A 19,670-nucleotide genomic window follows, 5' to 3' on the forward strand; every position below is an offset into this window, starting at 1 on the left:
TGATTACTCCAGTTCAGCCAGAATATTCTTGCTCATACTGCATTCACATGATCCATCAAGAAGCTGGACAACATGGCGCTTATGGGCCAGGGACTTGCAATCACACAGACCTGGGCTGGCTGTGTCACAGCACTGTGACCAGGGACAAACTGCTCATCCATTCCATGGCTTAGTTTCCTCATTTATGGGTTACTTCATTCAACAAATATTTATTGAGCAAAGATAATATGCCAGGTACTGTTCTGGGTATTAGAGATGTACTAGTGAACAGAAGTCTGTGCCCTCACACAGTGTACATTCCAGTGGGCAGACAGAAAATAACAGATGCACATATAAATATACAACATAAAGCAGGATAAGGAAATAGGAGATATGGAGGTCAAGGAAGATGTGGGAGGAGGGGATCTGTGAGCAAATATCTGATGAAGTGGTATGGTCTTCCGAGTGAATCAGACATCAGTTAGAGCAAGAGGCAGGAAAGATGAGGCAGATTTTGTGGACTGACTGTTAGTTACCGAGGGCCAATGAAGAGGTTTGGGGTTTGGGGAGGGGTTGGTGCTTGAGACAGATTATAATTTAACAGAGCTGTTAAGCTCTGTCTCAGGAGTTTGACTTCTAGTGGTACCTATTGGAAACAAAGACACGCAGGGCCAGATGACCCTAGTCTGATGTCCTTGTGGGGAGGCGAATAATAAGCTGTAATGTATTCTCCTTCTTGGGAGTTTGTAGTGGTGAGGCAGAGAATGTTAGGGGTGAGAAAGAGTAATCAACCAGAAACAAACAGAACATGAGGAAAACAGCATCTACGTAATAGTGTTACTGTGAAGATTAAATAAGATAATACATGTAAAGCATCTAACATAGTGCTTGGCCCATGGTGAAAATCCAGTAAATGGCAGCTAGTACTATACTCCATCCAAAGGTCAAGTAGTGTAATTGTGGCATTTTTCAAACTCTTAAGGAGTGCTCATAAGGCTCTTCTCTGTCACAGGCATAGTAGCACTGACCTGGCATGATTTATCCTACCGTTCAGAGGATACCTTGTAAGAGCAACCCAACCATCCATTTTGGTCTCTTTATTTTCCAGTCATATTTTTTGCCCTGCGGGCTCTACTCCAAGTGATGCCTGTGTAAAAAAATGATGGAAGGAGCCGGATGACCAGCACTGGTATTTTCTGGATTTGCACAGATGGTAGATGACTGAAGGATTCTTGAGTGTCCCTGCTCTGGGTCTGCAGAGCCCCAGCAGTGTACCTCTCGGCCTGTGGCCAAGTGGCCGTGAAAGCTGAGGGCCGCAACATGGTCAACAAGCCTGATAACATGATGAATAAGCCTGATCTTGTTCATTTCAAAACAGGGGTTGGCTATTTTCCCTTTGTATGGGAAACTAGACTTCCCAACCTTCTGGTGACCTTCCTGATTTGTTGGGTTTGGGTTCAGCAACAGGGATGCTAGCTAAACAGGTGGCAGAGACACGCTGACATCAGGCTCCAGTGTCTCCTCCACAACTCAGGGACACTCAACTATAGTTTCAGTGCATGTTAGTAAGGTCCCACAGACGAAGGCTCTGCACGGTTTGGCACTCTGTACATGCTGACAGCCAACCCTCCCACTGTAAGTGCAGGGTAGGTGAAAGAACTCAGCGGTTGTCAGGGGACACACTGGGTTGGCATTTCATTGCCTTTCCCTGATCTTCCATCATAAAAAAAGTAAATACAGGGGAACCTGGGTGGCTCAGTTGGTTAAGCGTCTGCCGTCGGCTCATGTCATGATCCCAGGGTCCTGGGATTGAGCCCCGCTTCAGGCTTCCCTGCTCCATGGGGAGTCTGCTTGTCCCTCTCCTGCTCCCCCTGCTCGTGTACTCTCTCTCTGTCAAATAAATAAATAAAATCTTTAAAAAAAAAAAAAGTAAATACATAAAATTTAAACTTGGATTTTTTTTTTTTTTGGTCTGGTTAAGCCACGCCTGCTTTGTATCGTTATTAGATCATTGTCAGGCCAACCAAACATTGTTTTCCTAACCCTTCCTGGAAGCAGTTGTGGAAATTGAATCTTTTAGTTTTCCTGTTCTCAGGACCAAATGGTCAAGGTGACATTTCTTGCCTTCTTGGTATTTTTTTTTGTTTTCATTATATTTTCAACTGTCTGAAATGATTTTACAGAGATCTCTGAATTGTACTAATTCAGTATTTTTTTCCTTTTGCTTTCCCCACGCCCTATACTCAGTTGCTCTTCCAGAAGCAAGACTGCTAGCGCTATATGCAACCTCTGGGAGCCATTTAGTTCAATCCTCTCCCTGTCACCTGAGGAAGAAGGGCAAGACCTTGACCTTTACAGGCACCTACTATTGCCAGACACAGAGCCTGTGTGGCATTTTGCATAATTACGTCACTTAAACCTTATAATCGCCCTCACCTTGAGGTGGGTGCTGTTATCCTCATGTTTTGGACAAGAAAACTAAGGCACAGAGAACTCAAATAACCTCTGTAAGATCACACGGCCGAGACTCAAACCCAGCTTTTCGAAGACAAGCTTGGAGCTCTCCTGTCCACCGTCTTGTTCCGGCACTGTCCTACACCTGTCAACCAGATCTGGCGTTAGCTGCAAGTGGCTAAAGGCAAGGTTGGCTCCAGGGCAGATATGATGCAGGGAGTTTAACTGAAGGTGAAATTCTGGCAATTGTTACTAATATTTTATAGCTTTAATAGAGAAATTAGTGGCAGACTGTAACATGCCACTGGACTAGGATGGATTAGGAAAGCTTTTCAGCAGATTAAAAAGGAAAAATGGTAAACATTTTTATAAGAGAAGGGAGTATCCTTTCTAAACGGGCTTGATCAGAGCAATTATATAATTCCTGACTTTTATCAAGGCCTCCTCTTAACTAGATAAGTGATATTTTCTTCATGATCCTTCTCTAATTTTTTCCCCATGTAGCTATGAATAAAATATCTATCTTGCTGAAACGAAAACTAGTCAGCAGTTTTCCTTAGATAATTTATGCCCAGATTATTTTGGCGGTACAGGCATATCTTGTTTTATTGCACTTTGCTTTATTGTGTTCCGCAGATACTGTGGTTTTTGTTTTTGCTTTTGTTTTCAACAAATTGAAGGTCTATGGCAACCCTGTATGGAGCAAGTCTATCATTGCTGGTTTTCCAAGAGTACTTGCTCATTTCAGGTCTCTGTGTCACATTTGGTAATTCTTGCAATGTTTTAAACTTTTTCATTATTATTATTTCTGTTATGGTGATCTGTGATCAATGATCATGATGGTTACTATTGTCATTGTTTTGCGGAGCCACAAACTGCACCTTTATAAAATGGCAAACTTAATTGATAAATTTGTGTGTTCTGACTGCTCTTCCAACCGGCCATTGCCCTCATCTCTCTCCCTTTCCTCGGGCCTCCCTGTTCCCTGAGACATTATGATATTGAAATTAAGCCAATTAATAACCCTATCAGAGCCTCTAAGTAGTCAAGTGAAAGGAAGAGTCTCACATCTCTCACTTTATATCAAAAGCTACAAATGATTAAGCTTAGTGAGGAAGGCATGTTGAAAGCCAAGACAGGCCAAAAGTTGCTGAACAGTCAGCCAAGTTGTGAATGCAAAGGAAAAGTTCTTGAAGAAAATTAAAGGTGCTACTCCAGTGAACACACAAATGATAAGGGAGCAAAACAGCCTTATTGCTGTTATGGAGAAAGTTGTAGTGGTCTGGATAGAAGATCAAACTAGCTACAACATTCCCTTAAGCCAAAGCCTACACTAATGACTCTTTCCTATTATACACTCAAAAGCAGGAACATTGGTAGGAACCGAGAGAAGCAATTCAATTCTAGCGGAAGTTGTTTCATGAGATTTAAGGGAAGAAGCCATCTCTATAACATAAAAGTGCAAGGTGAAACATCAAATGCTGATATAGAAGCTGTAGCACGTGATCCAGAAGATCTAGCTAAAGTAAGTCATGAAGGTGGCTACACTAAACAAGATTTTCAATGTAGACAAAGCAGCCTTCTATTGGAAGATGTCATCTAGGATTTTTATAGCTAGAAAGAAGTCAATGCCTGGCTTCAAGGCTTCAAAGGACAGGCTGACTCTCTTGTTGGGTGTTAATGTTGCTTGCTACTTGAAGTCAAAGCCAATGTTCACTTACCATTCTGAAAACCTTAGGGCCCTTAAGAATTATGCTAAACCTACTCTGCCTGTGCTCTAGAAATGGAACAACAAAGCCTGGATGACAGCACATCTGTTTACAACGTAATGTACTGAATATTTTAAGCCCACTATTGAGAGCTCCTGCTCAGAAAAAAAAATGCTTTTCAAAATATGACCGCTCATTGACAATGTACCTGGTCACCCAAGAGCTCTGATGGAGATGTACGATATGACTGTTGTTTTCATGCTAACACAGCATCCATTCTGCAGCCCCTGGATCAAGTGGTAATTCTGACTTTTAAGTGTTCTTATTTAAGAAATACATTTTAAGGCTATAGTTGCCACAGATAGTGATTCCTCTGATGGATCTGGGTGAAGTCCATCGAAAACCTTCTGGAAAGGATTTACCATTCTACGTGCCATTAGGAACACTTGTATTCATGGGAAGAGGTGACAATATCAACATGAACAGGAGTCTGGTTCCAGCCCTCATGGGTGACTTGGAGGGCTCAGGACTCCAGCGGAGGCAGGAACTGCAGATGCGGTGGAAACAGGGAGAGGACTAGAAGCAGCAGGGGAGCCTGAACATATGACTGGACGGCTGCAATCTCATGATTGAACTTTCACGGCTGAGGAGCTGCTTCTCATGGATGAGCAAAGACAGTGGTTTATTGAGATGGAATCTACTGCTGGTGAAGATGCTATGACGAGGGGCACCTGGGTGGCTCAGTCGGTTAAGCGGCTGCCTTCGGCTCAGGTCATGATCCCAGGACCGAGCCCTGCACCGGGCTCCTTGCTCAGCAGAGAGTCTGCTTCTCCCTCTCCCACTCCCCCTGCTTGTGTTCCCTCTCTCGCTATGTCTCTCTGTGTCAAATAAATAAATAAAATCTTAAAAAAAAAAAAAGATGCCATGACAACTGCTGAAATGGTAACAGAGGATTTAGAATATGACATACACTTAGTTGATAAAGCAGCGGGGTTTGAGAGGACTGACTCCAATTGTGAAAGAAGTTCTACTGTGGGTAAAATGCTATCAAACAGCATCACATGCTACAGAGAAATCGTTCATGAAAGGAAGCATCAGCCAAGGTGGTAAACTTCGCTGTTGTCTTATTTTAAGAAATTGTCAAAGGGCACTTGGATGGCTTAGTCGGTTAAGTGTCCAACTCTTGATTTTAGCGCAGGTCATGATCTCAGGGCTGTGAGATCGTGCCCTGCATCGGGCTCCATGCTCAGCATGGAGTCTGCTTATACCTCTGCCTCTGCTACTCCCCTGCTCAAGCATGCTCTCTCTCTCTCAAATAATTTAAAAAAAAAAAATTGTCACAACCCCAACCTTCAGCAGCCACCACCCTGATCAGTCAGCAACCATCAACATCGAGGCAAAACCCTCCACCAGCAAAAAGATTACAACTCACTAAAAGCTCTGATGATGGTTAGCATCTTTTAGCAATAAAGTATATTTAAATTAAGGTATGGGCAGTTTTTTAGACATAATGCTATTGCACTTAGTACACTATAGTATAGTGTAAACATAACTTTTATATGCACTGGGAAACCAAAGGAATTCATTTCACTTGCTTTATTGTGACATTTGCTTTATTGCTGTGGTCTGGAACCAAATCCATATCTTTAAGCTATGCCTGTATAAAAAAATGTTTATGAATTTTTATAGAGGATTATCTGATTCCTTAATTCTGAGTCAAAGGGATATATAGAAGCACTTGTTTATGAGATTCTGGTTGTGTGTGTGTGTAAAAGAGAGACATTCAGACAATGAAACAAAGGCAAAGGATCCTATTCAACAAATTGAGATGCAGTAAGTAGTTGTAGTACCGGTTAAACATGGTACTCTGCAGCCAAGCTTACATTCCACACCTTGAATAAGCTGTCAAAGTCTCCAAAGAACATGCGCTTCACTCTGTGCGTTCAGGTGTTCACAAGTTATTGCCCTTTAGTGGTCCACCACACAATTCATCAAAATCCTAGCAGTGGTGCACCTGACCCCATCAGTAACGTGCAGAAGCAGAATGACATTGCTTGTCAAAATCAGCGTGTTTTTTGAGGTTTTTATTGCCTTCAACCTTCAGCCGAGTTTTGTTAAGTATGACTCTCTCCTATTAGAGACTCAGAAGACAGCTACTTTGGCAGGAACTGAGAGAAGCAATGAGTTTATCCCAGTTCCCTTTCAACCAGCAAAGGTTGAATACTATGCTAGTATTTCTCAGCCTTCCACATCACATTCACCCAGGGGCTCTGGCCCCAAGTATTCTTTCTAAAGCAGTATCTCTGGGCCCAGAGTCCAGGTCTATGCATTTTAAACGAGCTCCCACATTCTGCTGGAAACTATAGCTTGTAAACCTCTGGTCTACACTACAGGAAGAGGACTGGCACCCCATCTACATTTACTTATTACTGCAAAAGGGATCTGTGTGTGCTAAGGGAGAAGGAGATGTGGCTACCGGTGATCCTTCAAAGGCCATTCTCTCTCTCACCCTGCAAGACCACTTTGGGGGCAGGAGCCCAGCTGAACTCATCTGGAGGAGCTTTTCAGTGAGCTTGAGGTTCCTACCAGCAGAGAGAGCTGACAGAACTCTTTTGGCTAGACTCTTAGAAATCAAGTAGTCTGGGGAGACCTATCTTAAAGGACTAGAACTTAGCTCCTTAATTGTCGGTTAATGCTCTAAAAAGGATTAGTTGACAGCATTCTGAGAATAAGGACAGGATACAGAGAAGGCACCTGAGGTGTGAGAGGACAGAAAGGGACATTAATTAATAGGGAGGTAGCAGGTGGCAAGGCTGCATATCCTCTGCCACTCAGAGTCATCGTAACTACCAAGGTGCCCCATCTCACCCACGCTAAAGAAGCATCTCTGCAGACATGGGGGAACGGTTTGCCGCACACTTTTTGGCATGACAACCTGGGTCTTTGAGGAGGGGAGGGCTAGACAAGCAGGGCATCGGGGGTGGGGCTCTGCATCTTAAGGGCAGGGGCAATAATAGGTTTTAATCTAGCAGGTAATCGGAGAAACACCCTACCTGACCAAAAGCCAAATTTTGTTAAAGGAGAGATTCTCAACTACTACGGAGAGAATACCCAACCTCCAGGCTTTCTAACTTAAATATGGAACCCCTGTTTTTGGCAACAATAGTTTCTAATTGTGAACAATAGTTTCTAATTGTGAACAAGATGGAGCATCTGAGCAACTGACTGTCCAGGGAAAGGGCATGACTCCAGGAGAGAGCATGGACTCTAGAGCCACACTGCCTGGGAGTGAATCCTGGCTCTGCCACTTCCTATCTGTGTGAATGTGCTAATTATTTCACCTCTCTGGCCTCAGTTGCACCATCTGTAAAAGGGGAATCCAAGTAGTGCTTTCCATGTAGCATTATGGTAAGGAATAAGTGAGGTAAGGTCTGCAAGGCACTTAGAACTCAGCAAGTCTCTTACGCATAGTTGCTATTATTTTTCTCAGTCTTTCTGCCTAGGGTTGTCTCACAACAAATACCAAAAGATGAGCCTTAGAGCCGAAGGGGGAAAAGAATCCTCATGTCATCTGTATGGCTGATGTTCTTTCAAGATCAACAGTGGCTCTTTTGACTTCATTAAGGGTCTTTCCTCCTCCCCCAAAACCCTGCTGAGGGCACTGCTGGGCCCCAGTCCAGACATCTTCTGTTGGGGCAGCAGGTTCTCAGGTCCTCTATTAAGAGCTTTGTTTGGGAAAAGGAGGTGGGCTGAGAGAAGAATAAACCCTTATTTTGTGCAGTCCGGTGAAGAGGACAAGTAACGTACACCAAATTCTTTCCTGCTAAAGCTTCCCAGGGCAAGACTGAAAATAAAATTCTGTGAGAGGTCCATTCTAGGGTATAAAACAGAATTCTCTTCGCCAGGATTAAATCACACTTCCTGAGTCTGACTGAGCGTTTCCAGGGAGAGTAAGCGTCGCACAGCCTTCAATGTCGCTCCTTCATTGTTGTTCCTGACCCCTGCCCCCGCTGCCCGTCCAGCCCATTCGGCCTCCCCTGCCAGCTCACTGTGGTTTGAGCCTTTCCAACAGAGCGCTGGGTCCAAAAACAAACCTGGGGTAATTTTTTGTTGGGGAAGATGCTGGCAAGGGGATTTCGAGAGAACTGGAGCAAGGCACTCACACACGTGACAGACGCTAACTTTAAATCTGATGTTAATTATGATCGAGTGTGTTAAAATCCCTGTTGTAGTTCTAATAGCTACCACTAGCCCATCACTCTGGGCTGTCTCACCTGTATGTCGTTATTAGGAAATTTTTTTACAAATTCAACAGTAACGTCCTGAGCAGAGCGGGTAGCACAGTACAATGATTACAGCGCGGATGCTGCAGTTTCGAACTATTTGGGTTTGAATCCTATCTCTGCCACTTAGTAGCCGTCAAACCTTGGAGAAAATAAATTTTTTTCCTTATGCCCCAATTTTCTTAGTCACAAAATGGGGCTTGAAAATGGCAGGTAACTAAATCGTAGGGTTGCTGTAAGGATTGAGTGAGTTAACATGGATAAGGAATTATAATGATGCCTGGCATTTTTCTTGGCAGGGTGGGGGGGGGGCCTGGGAAGATGAGCGAACCATCGGGGAGTCTACAATCTACAAACGCAGTACTGCATTCAGCTCCTTTCGTGTACTTTGCACAGAATGGGTGCACAAAAAAAGTCTTGCGGGGGCTGGCAGAGACTGCTGATTCACTATTGGGTCTCCAGTGGTGGTGGGTGGTTTAACATCACAAAATGCCTCAAAAAACAAAACAAAACAAAATAAAACAAAACAAACCCAAAAAACAACAATGGCTTTGTACATTGCCTCTGTACAAAGAAAAACAAAAACTTTTGATAACATGTCATTAGTTAAAAACTATCCACTCCAGGGCGCCTGGGTGGCTCAGTTGGTTAAGCGACTGCCTTCGGCTCAGGTCATGATCCTGGGGTCCTGGGATCGAGTGCCACATCGGGCTTCCCTTGCTCTGCAGGGAGCCTGCTTCTCTCTCTCCCTCTGCCTGCCACTCCCCCTGCTTGTGCTCTCTCTCTCTGTCAAATAAAGAAATAAAATCTTTAAAAAAATAAAAAAAAACTATCCACTCTGATACTATGAAACGAACAGAAAAGTTTTAGTCTTTAAACAGAGGAAATATTTTTTTCATTGCCTTATATAATCGCTTATAAAACTTAGTGTGTTCACCATTGATCTGCCCAATAGTGCTCTGCTATGAGGGCCAGTGGGTGCTATTACGTTCAATCAGTAACAACCTTTAGACGATCTGTAGATAGCAAAGGGTGAGAGAAGAACATCACCGACTGTTCTAATGCCATAAAATCATTCCCCTCTCCTTCTCCTTCCACTTTGCAAGAGTATTCATTGATCTTTTCTTATTCACAGTTTTTAGATCTTTGTTTTAAAATCCACAAATTCTTGTAGCATCCTATAAAAACAGACTACAAGGAGAAAGCCTGTCCCAGGGCCTGAATTCTTTCTAACCTAGGCAATTTAAGGCAAAAGAAGAATGCAATTAAAAAAAAAAAACAATAAAGATATAGTCCACAGTACATATAACATCTAGCTAAGTATCTGATTAAGTACTTTTGTTATATCTGTTTTTTGAAAAAACTGGTTAGACATAATTGTGTATGAGGCAGGAGAGTCCATGACCTCCTCACATTCTAGAAAGCATGTGGCCCCCAAATGTTCCTAACACAGTGGCTTACTTTTTTGCTGTCTTCCTTTTTCCTCCTTTTTTTCCTCTTTGCAGTCAGTGGAAGGCAAATCCCTGTGTTATACTATACCCTGCAGCTTTGACCTGCCAGGGGGTTCCCTCTCCAGCTCCCTCTTGGGGAAGTGGTCCACCCCCTCTTGCTGGCTAACTCCATCTCTCTTTTGGCTCTGTCTTCCCAGGCTGGATTCCCCATGCTAACCCTCTCATCTGTTGGGGAATGGCCTGTGGCAGCACTACCATTTGAAATCTTTTTAACTTTATATATGCATATTTTAAAAGATTTTATTTATTTATTTGAGAGAGAGAGCATTCTCGAGGGAACACGAGCAGTGGGGAGGGGCAGAAGGAGAAGCAACTGCCCGCTGAGCAGGGAGCCGATGAAGGGCGCAATCCCAGGACCCTGAGGCAAAGGCAGATGCTTAACCGACTGAGCCACCCAGGTGCTCCCTTTTTATTTTAACTTTAAAAAACAGTGTCGGATGTATTTCTCTGTCCCCCTTCTCACCCAAACCCTGCCAATTCTATTTCTAAAGCCTCTTCAATCTGGCACTGCCCTTGATCTCCACTACCTGGGATGAGCCTCTCACTTGGTTCCCTCAGAGCCTCCTACCTGCTTTTCCAGGCTCACCTCCTCCTCCACTCCACTCTCCACAGTGTGGCCACGAGACTTTTCCCTCAAATACATGAGACTTCTTCCTCAAATACAAACCTGATCGTGTTATCACTTATCATCAAGGGCTTCCTGCTGCCCCCAACATAAAGTCCAAACACCCTAAAAGTTCTTTCCTAAAACTCCCTATCTGTATTGTTTTCCTTCATCACCATGGTTTAAAGGCTCACCTGGATTATTTTCTACAGTAATACTGAAACTCATGAGCATTGCTCAAGTTAATATAACAACAATAAACATGAGGAATCAAGGCACATACTTCCCATGGAATAATACCTGTTTGTAGCCACGCATTTGTCCTTTAGTGACCCTGCAGGTACAGCCAGTTTTGTAGTGCTAAAGTAGACTTAATTGTTCCAAATGCTTTCTTTGTCCACATTAATGAGTTTTTTTTTTTTTTTTTTAACACATAAGCCAGGATTAGAAAAGATTTGGCAGTGCGCTTACTGGAAATCAAAAGCTTGAGGACCAGTATTCCCACTTATTTTTTTTTAAACAGGAATGAGGAGGGGAAAAAAATGGCCAAATTAGGGCTCAGAAAGAGAAGAGAGAGGGAGCAACAAAGACAAGTCAGACCCCTGTATGACCGATTCTACTTCAGGCTGGTCCTGACCAAAGAAAGACGATTAACGGCTCCTCAGATTATTTGTAAATAGTAACATTTCATTTTAGTCTCCATAGCCACAATAAGAGATATGTATGATTATCTGTATTTTACAGGTGAAGAAACAGACCAGCAAGATTTATTTTGCTTACTATGGTAATCACTAATGAAGTGTAATGCTCACAGTTAAGGGGGAAAATGCACCCCTCCCGTCTCCCTGGAGGGAAGAGCGAAGTGCCTTTTTCTGTCTTTTCACTCAACCCTTCCCTGCACAGGAGGAGTGGCTTGCCTGGTTGGTGAATTTAGAACAGACTCAGGATGCTTGGCCCTGGCAGGCCCATGGGCTTTTTCACTCTCTTTCTTCTAGCCTGTCCATCTTCCATACCTATCCTTTACCCTGGGTTGTGTGCTGAGTAGAGGAGAGAGGCAAGCCCACAGTCTAATTCAGGGGAGAAGATTTAGGAAACCCATAGCGGCCACATAGAAAAGCCAAATCCTCCAATCTGGCTTTTATCACTCGATAAAGCTAATATTTTCCTTCCTATGTCGTATTTCTCAATTGGTTGTAAACATAAAAGGGGAAGAGAGAGGGCCATTAACTGGTTTCCTAAAAGCTAAACACAAGGCACATAACAGGCACTCAATAAATATTTGTTCAATGAATGAATGAATTTGTCCAAGGCCACAAAGCTAATAAGCAACAGAATAGAAATGTGAATCTATGTCTGATGGAAAAGCCCATGGTTTCCTAAAATTCCACTCTAGTGCTTCCTGTAGAACGTTCTATTTCCAGGTTTCAATTCATGCTTCCATACGGCTGCCAGGAAACTGGAAGCAGTGGCATCAGCCACCGTAAACACCCATGTACGCCTAAGAATTTAGCTGATAATCTGTCTGTCCACAACAGTGGTTAGGGATGAGTTCAGCATGTCTGCTTGCTGCTGGCTATAGCCTGGGCCACTCCTGATTGAGCCCTGTGGGTACACAAAGACGAGGGACCTGGAAGATACGGAGAAGCGGTGAAGGTGGCACCTGCAGGGCATGCAACAGATAGAGAGGGGAAAGCAGGGCATGCAACAGATAGAGAGGGGAAAGGCGGGCAGCTGAGCAGGAAGCAACAAGCACACAAAAGGGGCAGGGAGCTGGGGGCCAGGGAGGAGGCAGGCGAAGGAAGAGCGGCCATAGAGATCCCAGCAGAACAAAAGGCTGCAGACACGGGAAATAAAATATGTCCAAACAAAGAACATAAAGGGGAGACCGATAAAAGAACAGGAGTAAATCACTGGCTATGAAAATAGCCACAAACTGATTTTCCATTTCATGTCAAGATGATGAAAAGTGAGAGCTGATCTGTGTGCCAGTAGCCTTCAGGAACTAAGAAATAAAACACCCAGGTTGAAAATAGTTTGGGGAGCCAGAAGATGACAAGATTCCTCCTGCAGGCAAAAGTGAAGTAAAGTAATGACAACATCTCCTACCCCTTTCCCCCTGCCCTCCCATCCCCCTCCAGTCACAAAAGAGTGGGGAGCTGTCTGGCTGGCAACTGTGTATGAGCTCAGCGGGAACCCTGTTCAGACCGAGCTAATACAGTTCCTTTTTAAGAGTATCTGGTAGAAGTCAGGATTGTGCGTTCACAAACACCATATAAAAACAGGGTCGTCTTTGCCTTCCAAGCAGTTTCTTTCACTCTGTTTAAAGGCTGGGCTGAGTCTTTTTTTCTCCCCATTGCTAGAGTGGCACACAAAGAATTCTCTGACACACTGCCCCCACTGCAGATGAAAGGCTTAAGTGTGAGTGAAAGCAACAATGTTTAGAGTGACATTTACTAGCCGCAAACAGTGAAATCAGAGAGCTTCGGGTCACGCAGATTAAATGTCAGGCTTTAAACATTTAGCAGAGTATTAGCTATGGAAGTTTTTAAAATTTAGGATTTAGTTTTATATTGCAAGCAGCACTTGAGACATATAAAAGAAAGGCTTTTTAAAGCAAGGAAACAATTGAGCCATAAGCTGAATAAAACTATATATTTTTAACTGAAGGTGAGTTACTGAGCTCAGCTCACCAAACCAGTGGCACTCGCTGTTCTTCACCATCCCAGATTAGTAAGGGAAAGCCGACATTCCCTGCACTTCACATGCTGGAAGACAGAAGTCAAAATCCCAAACATGCGAGTTTCTAGGCACATAGTTTTCCACAGTGGGCATGGACTTGACAAGCGCAAGAGTTTGTACATTACTGTTTCAGAATGAATACTTTTTAATGCACCTAAAAAAGTTAGGGAGGAAGATAGAACACTTTCAAAAAAATATTTTCCAAGGTTAAATTTATTCATGACAAAATTGGCTACAACTGCCAAAGAGAACATTCGCTTTTGTGACTAAATAATAAAATCTAGAATTTGACAAGAGCAGCAGTTCTTTTTTTCCTTCATTCCAAACAGCTGGCTAGCATCTTCTCTATTATGCTTACTTGGGGATGCTGGACAGATACAAAGCCAGTGATAATGGTTATTAACATTTCAAGCTTTATCTTAAATATGTTATAAGCATTACATTATCCCCATTTTTTTTTAAAGATTTTATTTATTTATTTGAGAGAGAGAGAATGAGAGAGAGAGAGAGCATGAGACGGGGGAGGGTCAGAGGGAGAAGCAGACTCCCTGCTGAGCAGGGAGCCCGACGCGGGACTCAATCCCGGGACTCCAGGATCATGACCTGAACTGAAGGCAGCTGCCCAACCAACTGAGCCACCCAGGTGTCCCACATTATCCCCATTTTACAGATAAGAAAACTGGGGCTTCAAGAGATCAAGGGCTTTGCCCAGGACCACGGAACTGTTAAATCATGTGACCTTCAAACTCTAGCCATTGTCTCCAAAGCCTGAGCAATTAACTTCTACTCAAGGAACTCAGTCTGGCAGAGACCACAGGCATGTGGACAAATAAAGTTTAATGCAAGAAATGCCACAACAAAGATAGGAACAGAGACACAGACTGAGTAATTCTGTCTTTGGTCTGGGAGCTGAGGAGGAGACATTTAAGCCAGGTCTTGATGCACGAGGTGGAGTTTTCTAGGTGAAAAAGTAACACTGCTCTAGGCACAGGAAGCCATACTACAAAAGCATGGAGGGCTTGGCGTGTGTGCGGAGTGCCCAGAGTGTGTATTTGAAGCGGGGAGAGTATGCGGGTGGGAAACAAGGCTATTACAATAGCCTGGGTGAAGACATAAAAGGAGGCTGGAGCAGGGGAAATAGAGGCCAGGGACGAAAGACAGAGGTGAAAAGATCTGGTGACCAGCTGGATGTGTGCAGTGAGGGAGGGGAGCCCACAGTTGCTAATGCTTTAGATTGTTGTAAAGACTAACAATGATGGAGGTAAGACAGGCTGGGAGTGGGGGTAGAGAAAAGGAAGATGACACCTTGGTTCAGTTTTAGAAAAGCTGAGTTAAGAGACAACCTGAAGGATATCTGAGCATCCTCTCTGCGGCATTCTCAACTTTAACAAACACTGAGTGCTTTTGTGGCAGGTACTAAGGAGGTTATAAGAGAACAAAACTGGGTCTTGCCTTCCCGGAGTTTATGTACTGTATAGTCTGGTTCTTAATGGTGACAATGTATTGGGAAACTAATAGGATCATTTCTGGTTGTGACAATGGCAGGGGTGGGGGGATGTTATTTGCGCTTAGTGGACAAGGGCCATGGATACAGACATTCTGTAATATTTGGGACTGTTTAAGACAGCAAAGCACTATCCTGTGTCCCACTGGATGTCCGTATAGGTGATATTCCACTTATAATTATTTGAGCTTAGAACCTAATTCTCTTTCACATAGAAAGATAAAAAACATTTTTTGCATGTTTCATATACACATTGAATGTTCCCAAATAGAACTACCATGGGAACTGAGCAAAGACTATACTTTGTTTTGTTTGGACCTTTACCAAGAGCTAGCTGTTCACTATTTAGGAAAATTACATCACGAATTGGGGGAGTTGAAAAAGTTCTGCAGATGGGGAGTGGCGATGGTTGTACCACAATGGGAATGTACTTAAATGCCACAGAACTGTCTACTTAAAAATAGTTAGAATGGTCAATTTTAACATATATATATGTTATATATATATACAATATATATATTTAAAGATTTTATTTGAGAGAGAGAGAGCACACAAGCAGGGGGACGGGCAGCGGGAGAGGGAGAAGCAGACTCCCCACTGAGTGGGGAGCCTGATGTGGGGCTCAATTCCAGGACCCTGAGATCATGACCTGAGCTAAAGTCAGACGCTTAAACGACTGAGCCACCCAGGTGCTCCTGTTATATATATCTTAAAATAAAAAAGGTATAAATTAAAAAAAAAAAACAAGAATAAAGATAATTACATGACAGGCAGCAAAGCCACTCACAGTTTTTGAGTTACCAATACAATGCACCTGCATCAGTCTGCATTATGGCTGTCCTAATCATGGTGACTCCACATTCTAATCTATCTACCTGATTGTGTCTTCTCGTGCGGTCATGCCTGGAGATACTGTAAAACATGTAATGTGATTATTAATTACTTTCTTTTTATTTCTCCTTTGTATTACAACTAGGGCATTATACTGCATTTTTGGAATTCTGTGATGCAGAGGAGGGTTATATTAACTCTGAGTTTCAGTTCAGGATAGGAAAGGGCATATTATAAAGTATTTGTTATATAAAGGATACATTATGTTGAAAGGGTTGAGAATCACTAGTGAGAGACAGACATATATAAATGGAACTAAAATACAAGGCAAATCATGGAAGCACCTGAGAGAGGTAAAAGTACAAAGGGAGAACAAGGGAAAGAGATATTACTAGCCGTGGGGGATCTGAAAAGACCCATGGAGGAAGTATAATGTGAGCTGACACTGACTGACATCCTCTGTTAGAATAACTCCAGAGATGTGGGCCTTGGGATACGCCTCCAATGAGGTCCATTTCTTTTGGCATGGCCCTTGATTTTTATCAAGTTCTTTTTGATGTTCTTCCTTTATCTTCTCCACAGTGGCCCTTGTTCTGGGAGGCTCCAGTAGGTAGAGAATGATAAATCCCTAGCCTGTGTAGTATCTTTTCCAGAATCTAAAAACTGTGGTCTCTGTAATACTCTCTGGTTAATCTCTTCTTCAAGCTAAAATCTCCCTACTTCCTCCAACTGTTTCTCATATAACTTGGTTTCATATTCCCTCATCATCTGGGTCATTTTCCTCTGAACATGTTCCAATTTGTCAGTGGCCTTTTAAAAGTGTGGTGCCTAGAACTAAATGTGATTTCCAGAACTGAAACAATCTCCTAATATCCCCAAAAGGGGAAAGCGTTATCACTCCACACAGTGAGATTAGGATGGAGAAGGGAGCAGGGGAGGATCTGTCTTAATCATCACTGTATTGCCAATATTGAAATTTTTTGTTTGTTTAAGCAAGGTAAAGATTTTATTTATTTATTTGACAGAGAGAGAGAGACAGTGAGAGAGGGAACACAAGCAGGGGGAGTGGGAGAGGGAGAAGCAGGCTTCCCGCTGAGCAGGGAGCCCGATGCGGGCTCGATCCCAGGACCCTGGGATCATGACCTGAGCCGAAGGCAGACGCTTAACGACTGAGCCACCCAGGCGCCCAAATCTGAATTTTTAATACTTGCAACTACAGTTCTGATCTCAGTGCCTTTTTTTCCTTTGTTTTTGTTTTGAGGATTAAATGAAAATGTGGGTCTGGTTAATAGACACTCACAATTATTTTTGTTTGCTGACAGTGTGTGCTTCCTGCCATTCTACAGTCATTTCTTGTCTGAAGACATCATTTTTCTCTTAACAGACTGGGCCTGCCCATGTCCCAAGTCAATCTAACCAAGACTGGCAGGTATGCCACCCTTTCCAGGGGCTTGGCCCATAAACTGGAGTTAGTATTTCTCCCTTAAGCATGGATCTGATGTGTGTGTGGAAAGCCCCTGCATTCCTGTGTATCCAATGAACCTCTGCTTGAGTCCCACTGTATGGATAATTCCATCTAGGCTCCAGATTTTTCATCCCATTTTGGTCCAAGACTGAAACCCTGAAATAACTTGACTGGCTCTTGCCAACATGCTGTGTCCTGGGGCTGAAACAGTGCCAGTTCATCTCTCCATTCTAGATGCTAGAGACTCTTGAACCACAGTGACACCATCCACTGGTCTGAAACTTTGGAAGCCACAGCAGAACTCTACAAAGACATCACTAGGGCACAAACACTAGCTTGCTATCCACCATTAATGCAGTGGCCTCAAGTGACTGACCAAGAAATAAGGGACAGATTAACTTCAGATGTCTAAGCACTTTATGTCACTTCTATTGGCTGCTCAAGTTCCAACAAGCTTTTGCAGCTGGCCAGACCAGCTTGAAGATAAACTACGAGAGCAGGGACATCTGTCTGTTACCTGATGTATCCCAAGCCCTTAGAACAGTGCTTAGCACATAACAGATGCTCAATAAATATTCATTTAATGAATTAATGAACTGACCTGATATGGTAGACATCTTTGTTTTACCCAGCATTCCCTTCTTTTGAGAAATTACTTCTTCCCTCTCCCATGTTATTCTGATGGAATTCATGACACTCAACAAGCTAGCAAACTGTGTGACAAATCTGAAGCTCATTAATCTGCATGTCCCTAGTCCCTGCAGTTAAGCATGTATCTCACTCTTTACTTCTGGAGAATGTGAGGCATACTGTCATGAGGTTGATGAACAGAAGTGGTATATTCTGCAGGCAGATCATTCAGAAACTAAACTTTATAAGAATGGTCATCATGAAACCCTAGCCAACAAGTAAACTGAACTTCTAGTCAGAATAAACTTATGTTTCTAATATTATTGATCTTCATCTAATTAATCACCAGTACCAGAATTTATCTTACATTCAAATAAATTAGAGATAACACTTTTTCAAATTTCTAATGATAGATGAAATACAATTTTTATAATGTCAGCTTTACTATAATAATTCTATTTAAGGTTTCTCGGGAAAAATCTAATCTGTGAAATATGAAAAAAATATATATTGGATTAAAATAATCCAACAAATGGGGGGCAGGAAAGTTATGGTTATTTAAGGCTTTTTAAAAATTGTGGTAAAATATATATAACATAAAATTTACCCTTTTAACCATTTTTAAGTGTACAATTCAGTGGCATTAAGTACATTTACAATGTTGTGCAACCATCACTACTTACCATTTCCAGAATTTTTTTATCATACCAAAAAACAAAAAAAACCCCTCTGTAGTCATTAAACACTAACTCCCCTTTTCCCCTCCTCCAGCCCCAGGTAAGTGCTATTCTACTTTCTGTCTCTATGAATTTGCCTATTAGAATTACATAACTGAATTATATTGGAATTATAACTGTAATTATACAATATTTTCCCTTTTTGTCTGGCTTATGTCATTTAGCACAACGTTTTCAAGGTTTATAGATATTGTAGCATATATTAGAATTTCATTCCCCTTTGTGGCTGAATAATAGTCTATTATATGTATCTACCACATTTTGGTATCCATTTACTTGTTGACAGACACTTGGGTTGTTTCACCTTTTGGCTACTGTGCTATGAACACTGGTGTACAAACACCTGGTTAAGCCCCTGCTATCAATTATTTTGGGTATACCCAGGAGTGAAATTGGGTGGATCATATAGTAATTCTATGTTTAACATTTTGAGGAACCTGTATAAGGCCTTCAAAATGACTTATAAAGTAAAAATGTATTAACTTAGGAACTGTATAGGCACTAAGTTATTCCTCACCTGATCCTTCACATATCATTACTGGGGACAGAGAGACTGCTGTACTAAATAGGACAGAAGATACATCATTTCCTTGTAGTAAAGGAGGGAAAAGGAATTTGCAAATAACTACAGATCCCCACGGAAGTAAGACATCACAATAATTGCAGCTGTATGTAAACATCAGGATCTTCACAAACATGAAACAGTCTTTAGAAAACCTAAAACTTTCATTCCTAAATAGTGTAAGAATGAATCCCAGGATACATACTACGGTAGCCTCTTTTGTGTGCAAAATAATTGATTAGTACCTTTCTAAAGTGTAAAGGTTATGAAAGACAAGAAAAGACTGAAGAAATGTCACAAAGTAGAGGACGAAGGAGCTCTGATAACTAACCGCAGTGTAGGATCCTGGGTTGGATCTGGAACAAAAAAAGGACAATGGTGAAAAAACTGGTAAAATCCAAATAAAGACTGTAATTTAGTTAATATACTGTACCACTGTTAATATCCTGGTTGTGATAACTGTACTATGGTTACAAAAGGTGCTAACACTAGTGGAAGCTGGATGAAATGATATATAGGAATTCTCTACTATTTTTGCAACTTTTGTGTAAATTTTAAATGATTCCAAAATAAAAAGCTATGAACTATAGTCTCTGAACTTTAATGGGCATCTGAAATTATTAAGCCAGATAATCAGAAATAGTAATAATAAACTTGAAGTT

At 42.2% G+C, this 19,670-nt stretch overlaps 1 protein-coding gene across 6 annotated transcripts in view; it reads right to left on the reverse strand.

Annotated features, from left to right (window-relative positions):
* Positions 1-19,670, reverse strand: part of ALG14 (ALG14 UDP-N-acetylglucosaminyltransferase subunit) — an 88,364-nt gene that overhangs the window by 8,554 nt on the left and 60,140 nt on the right. Inside the window, exons 4-5 of one of the 6 annotated variants that reach the window (XM_031019617.2) lie at positions 19,340-19,364; positions 13,287-13,646 (exon numbers count right to left, since the gene is read on the reverse strand). The exons of 3 other annotated variants lie outside the window; for them this stretch is intronic. In XM_031019617.2, the coding sequence (XP_030875477.1) occupies positions 13,546-13,646; positions 19,340-19,364 (126 nt within the window). In that variant the 3' untranslated portion in view covers positions 13,287-13,545. Of the gene's footprint in view, positions 1-13,286; positions 13,647-13,762; positions 19,365-19,670 lie in introns of those variants that run through there. 2 more of the 6 variants (XM_031019615.2, XM_081818836.1) reach the window with 2 other exon arrangements.

Source organism: Leptonychotes weddellii, chromosome 4, assembly GCF_054177405.1.
Source record: "Leptonychotes weddellii isolate Sample4059 chromosome 4, ASM5417740v2, whole genome shotgun sequence".
Classification (NCBI taxonomy): Eukaryota; Metazoa; Chordata; class Mammalia; order Carnivora; family Phocidae; genus Leptonychotes; species Leptonychotes weddellii.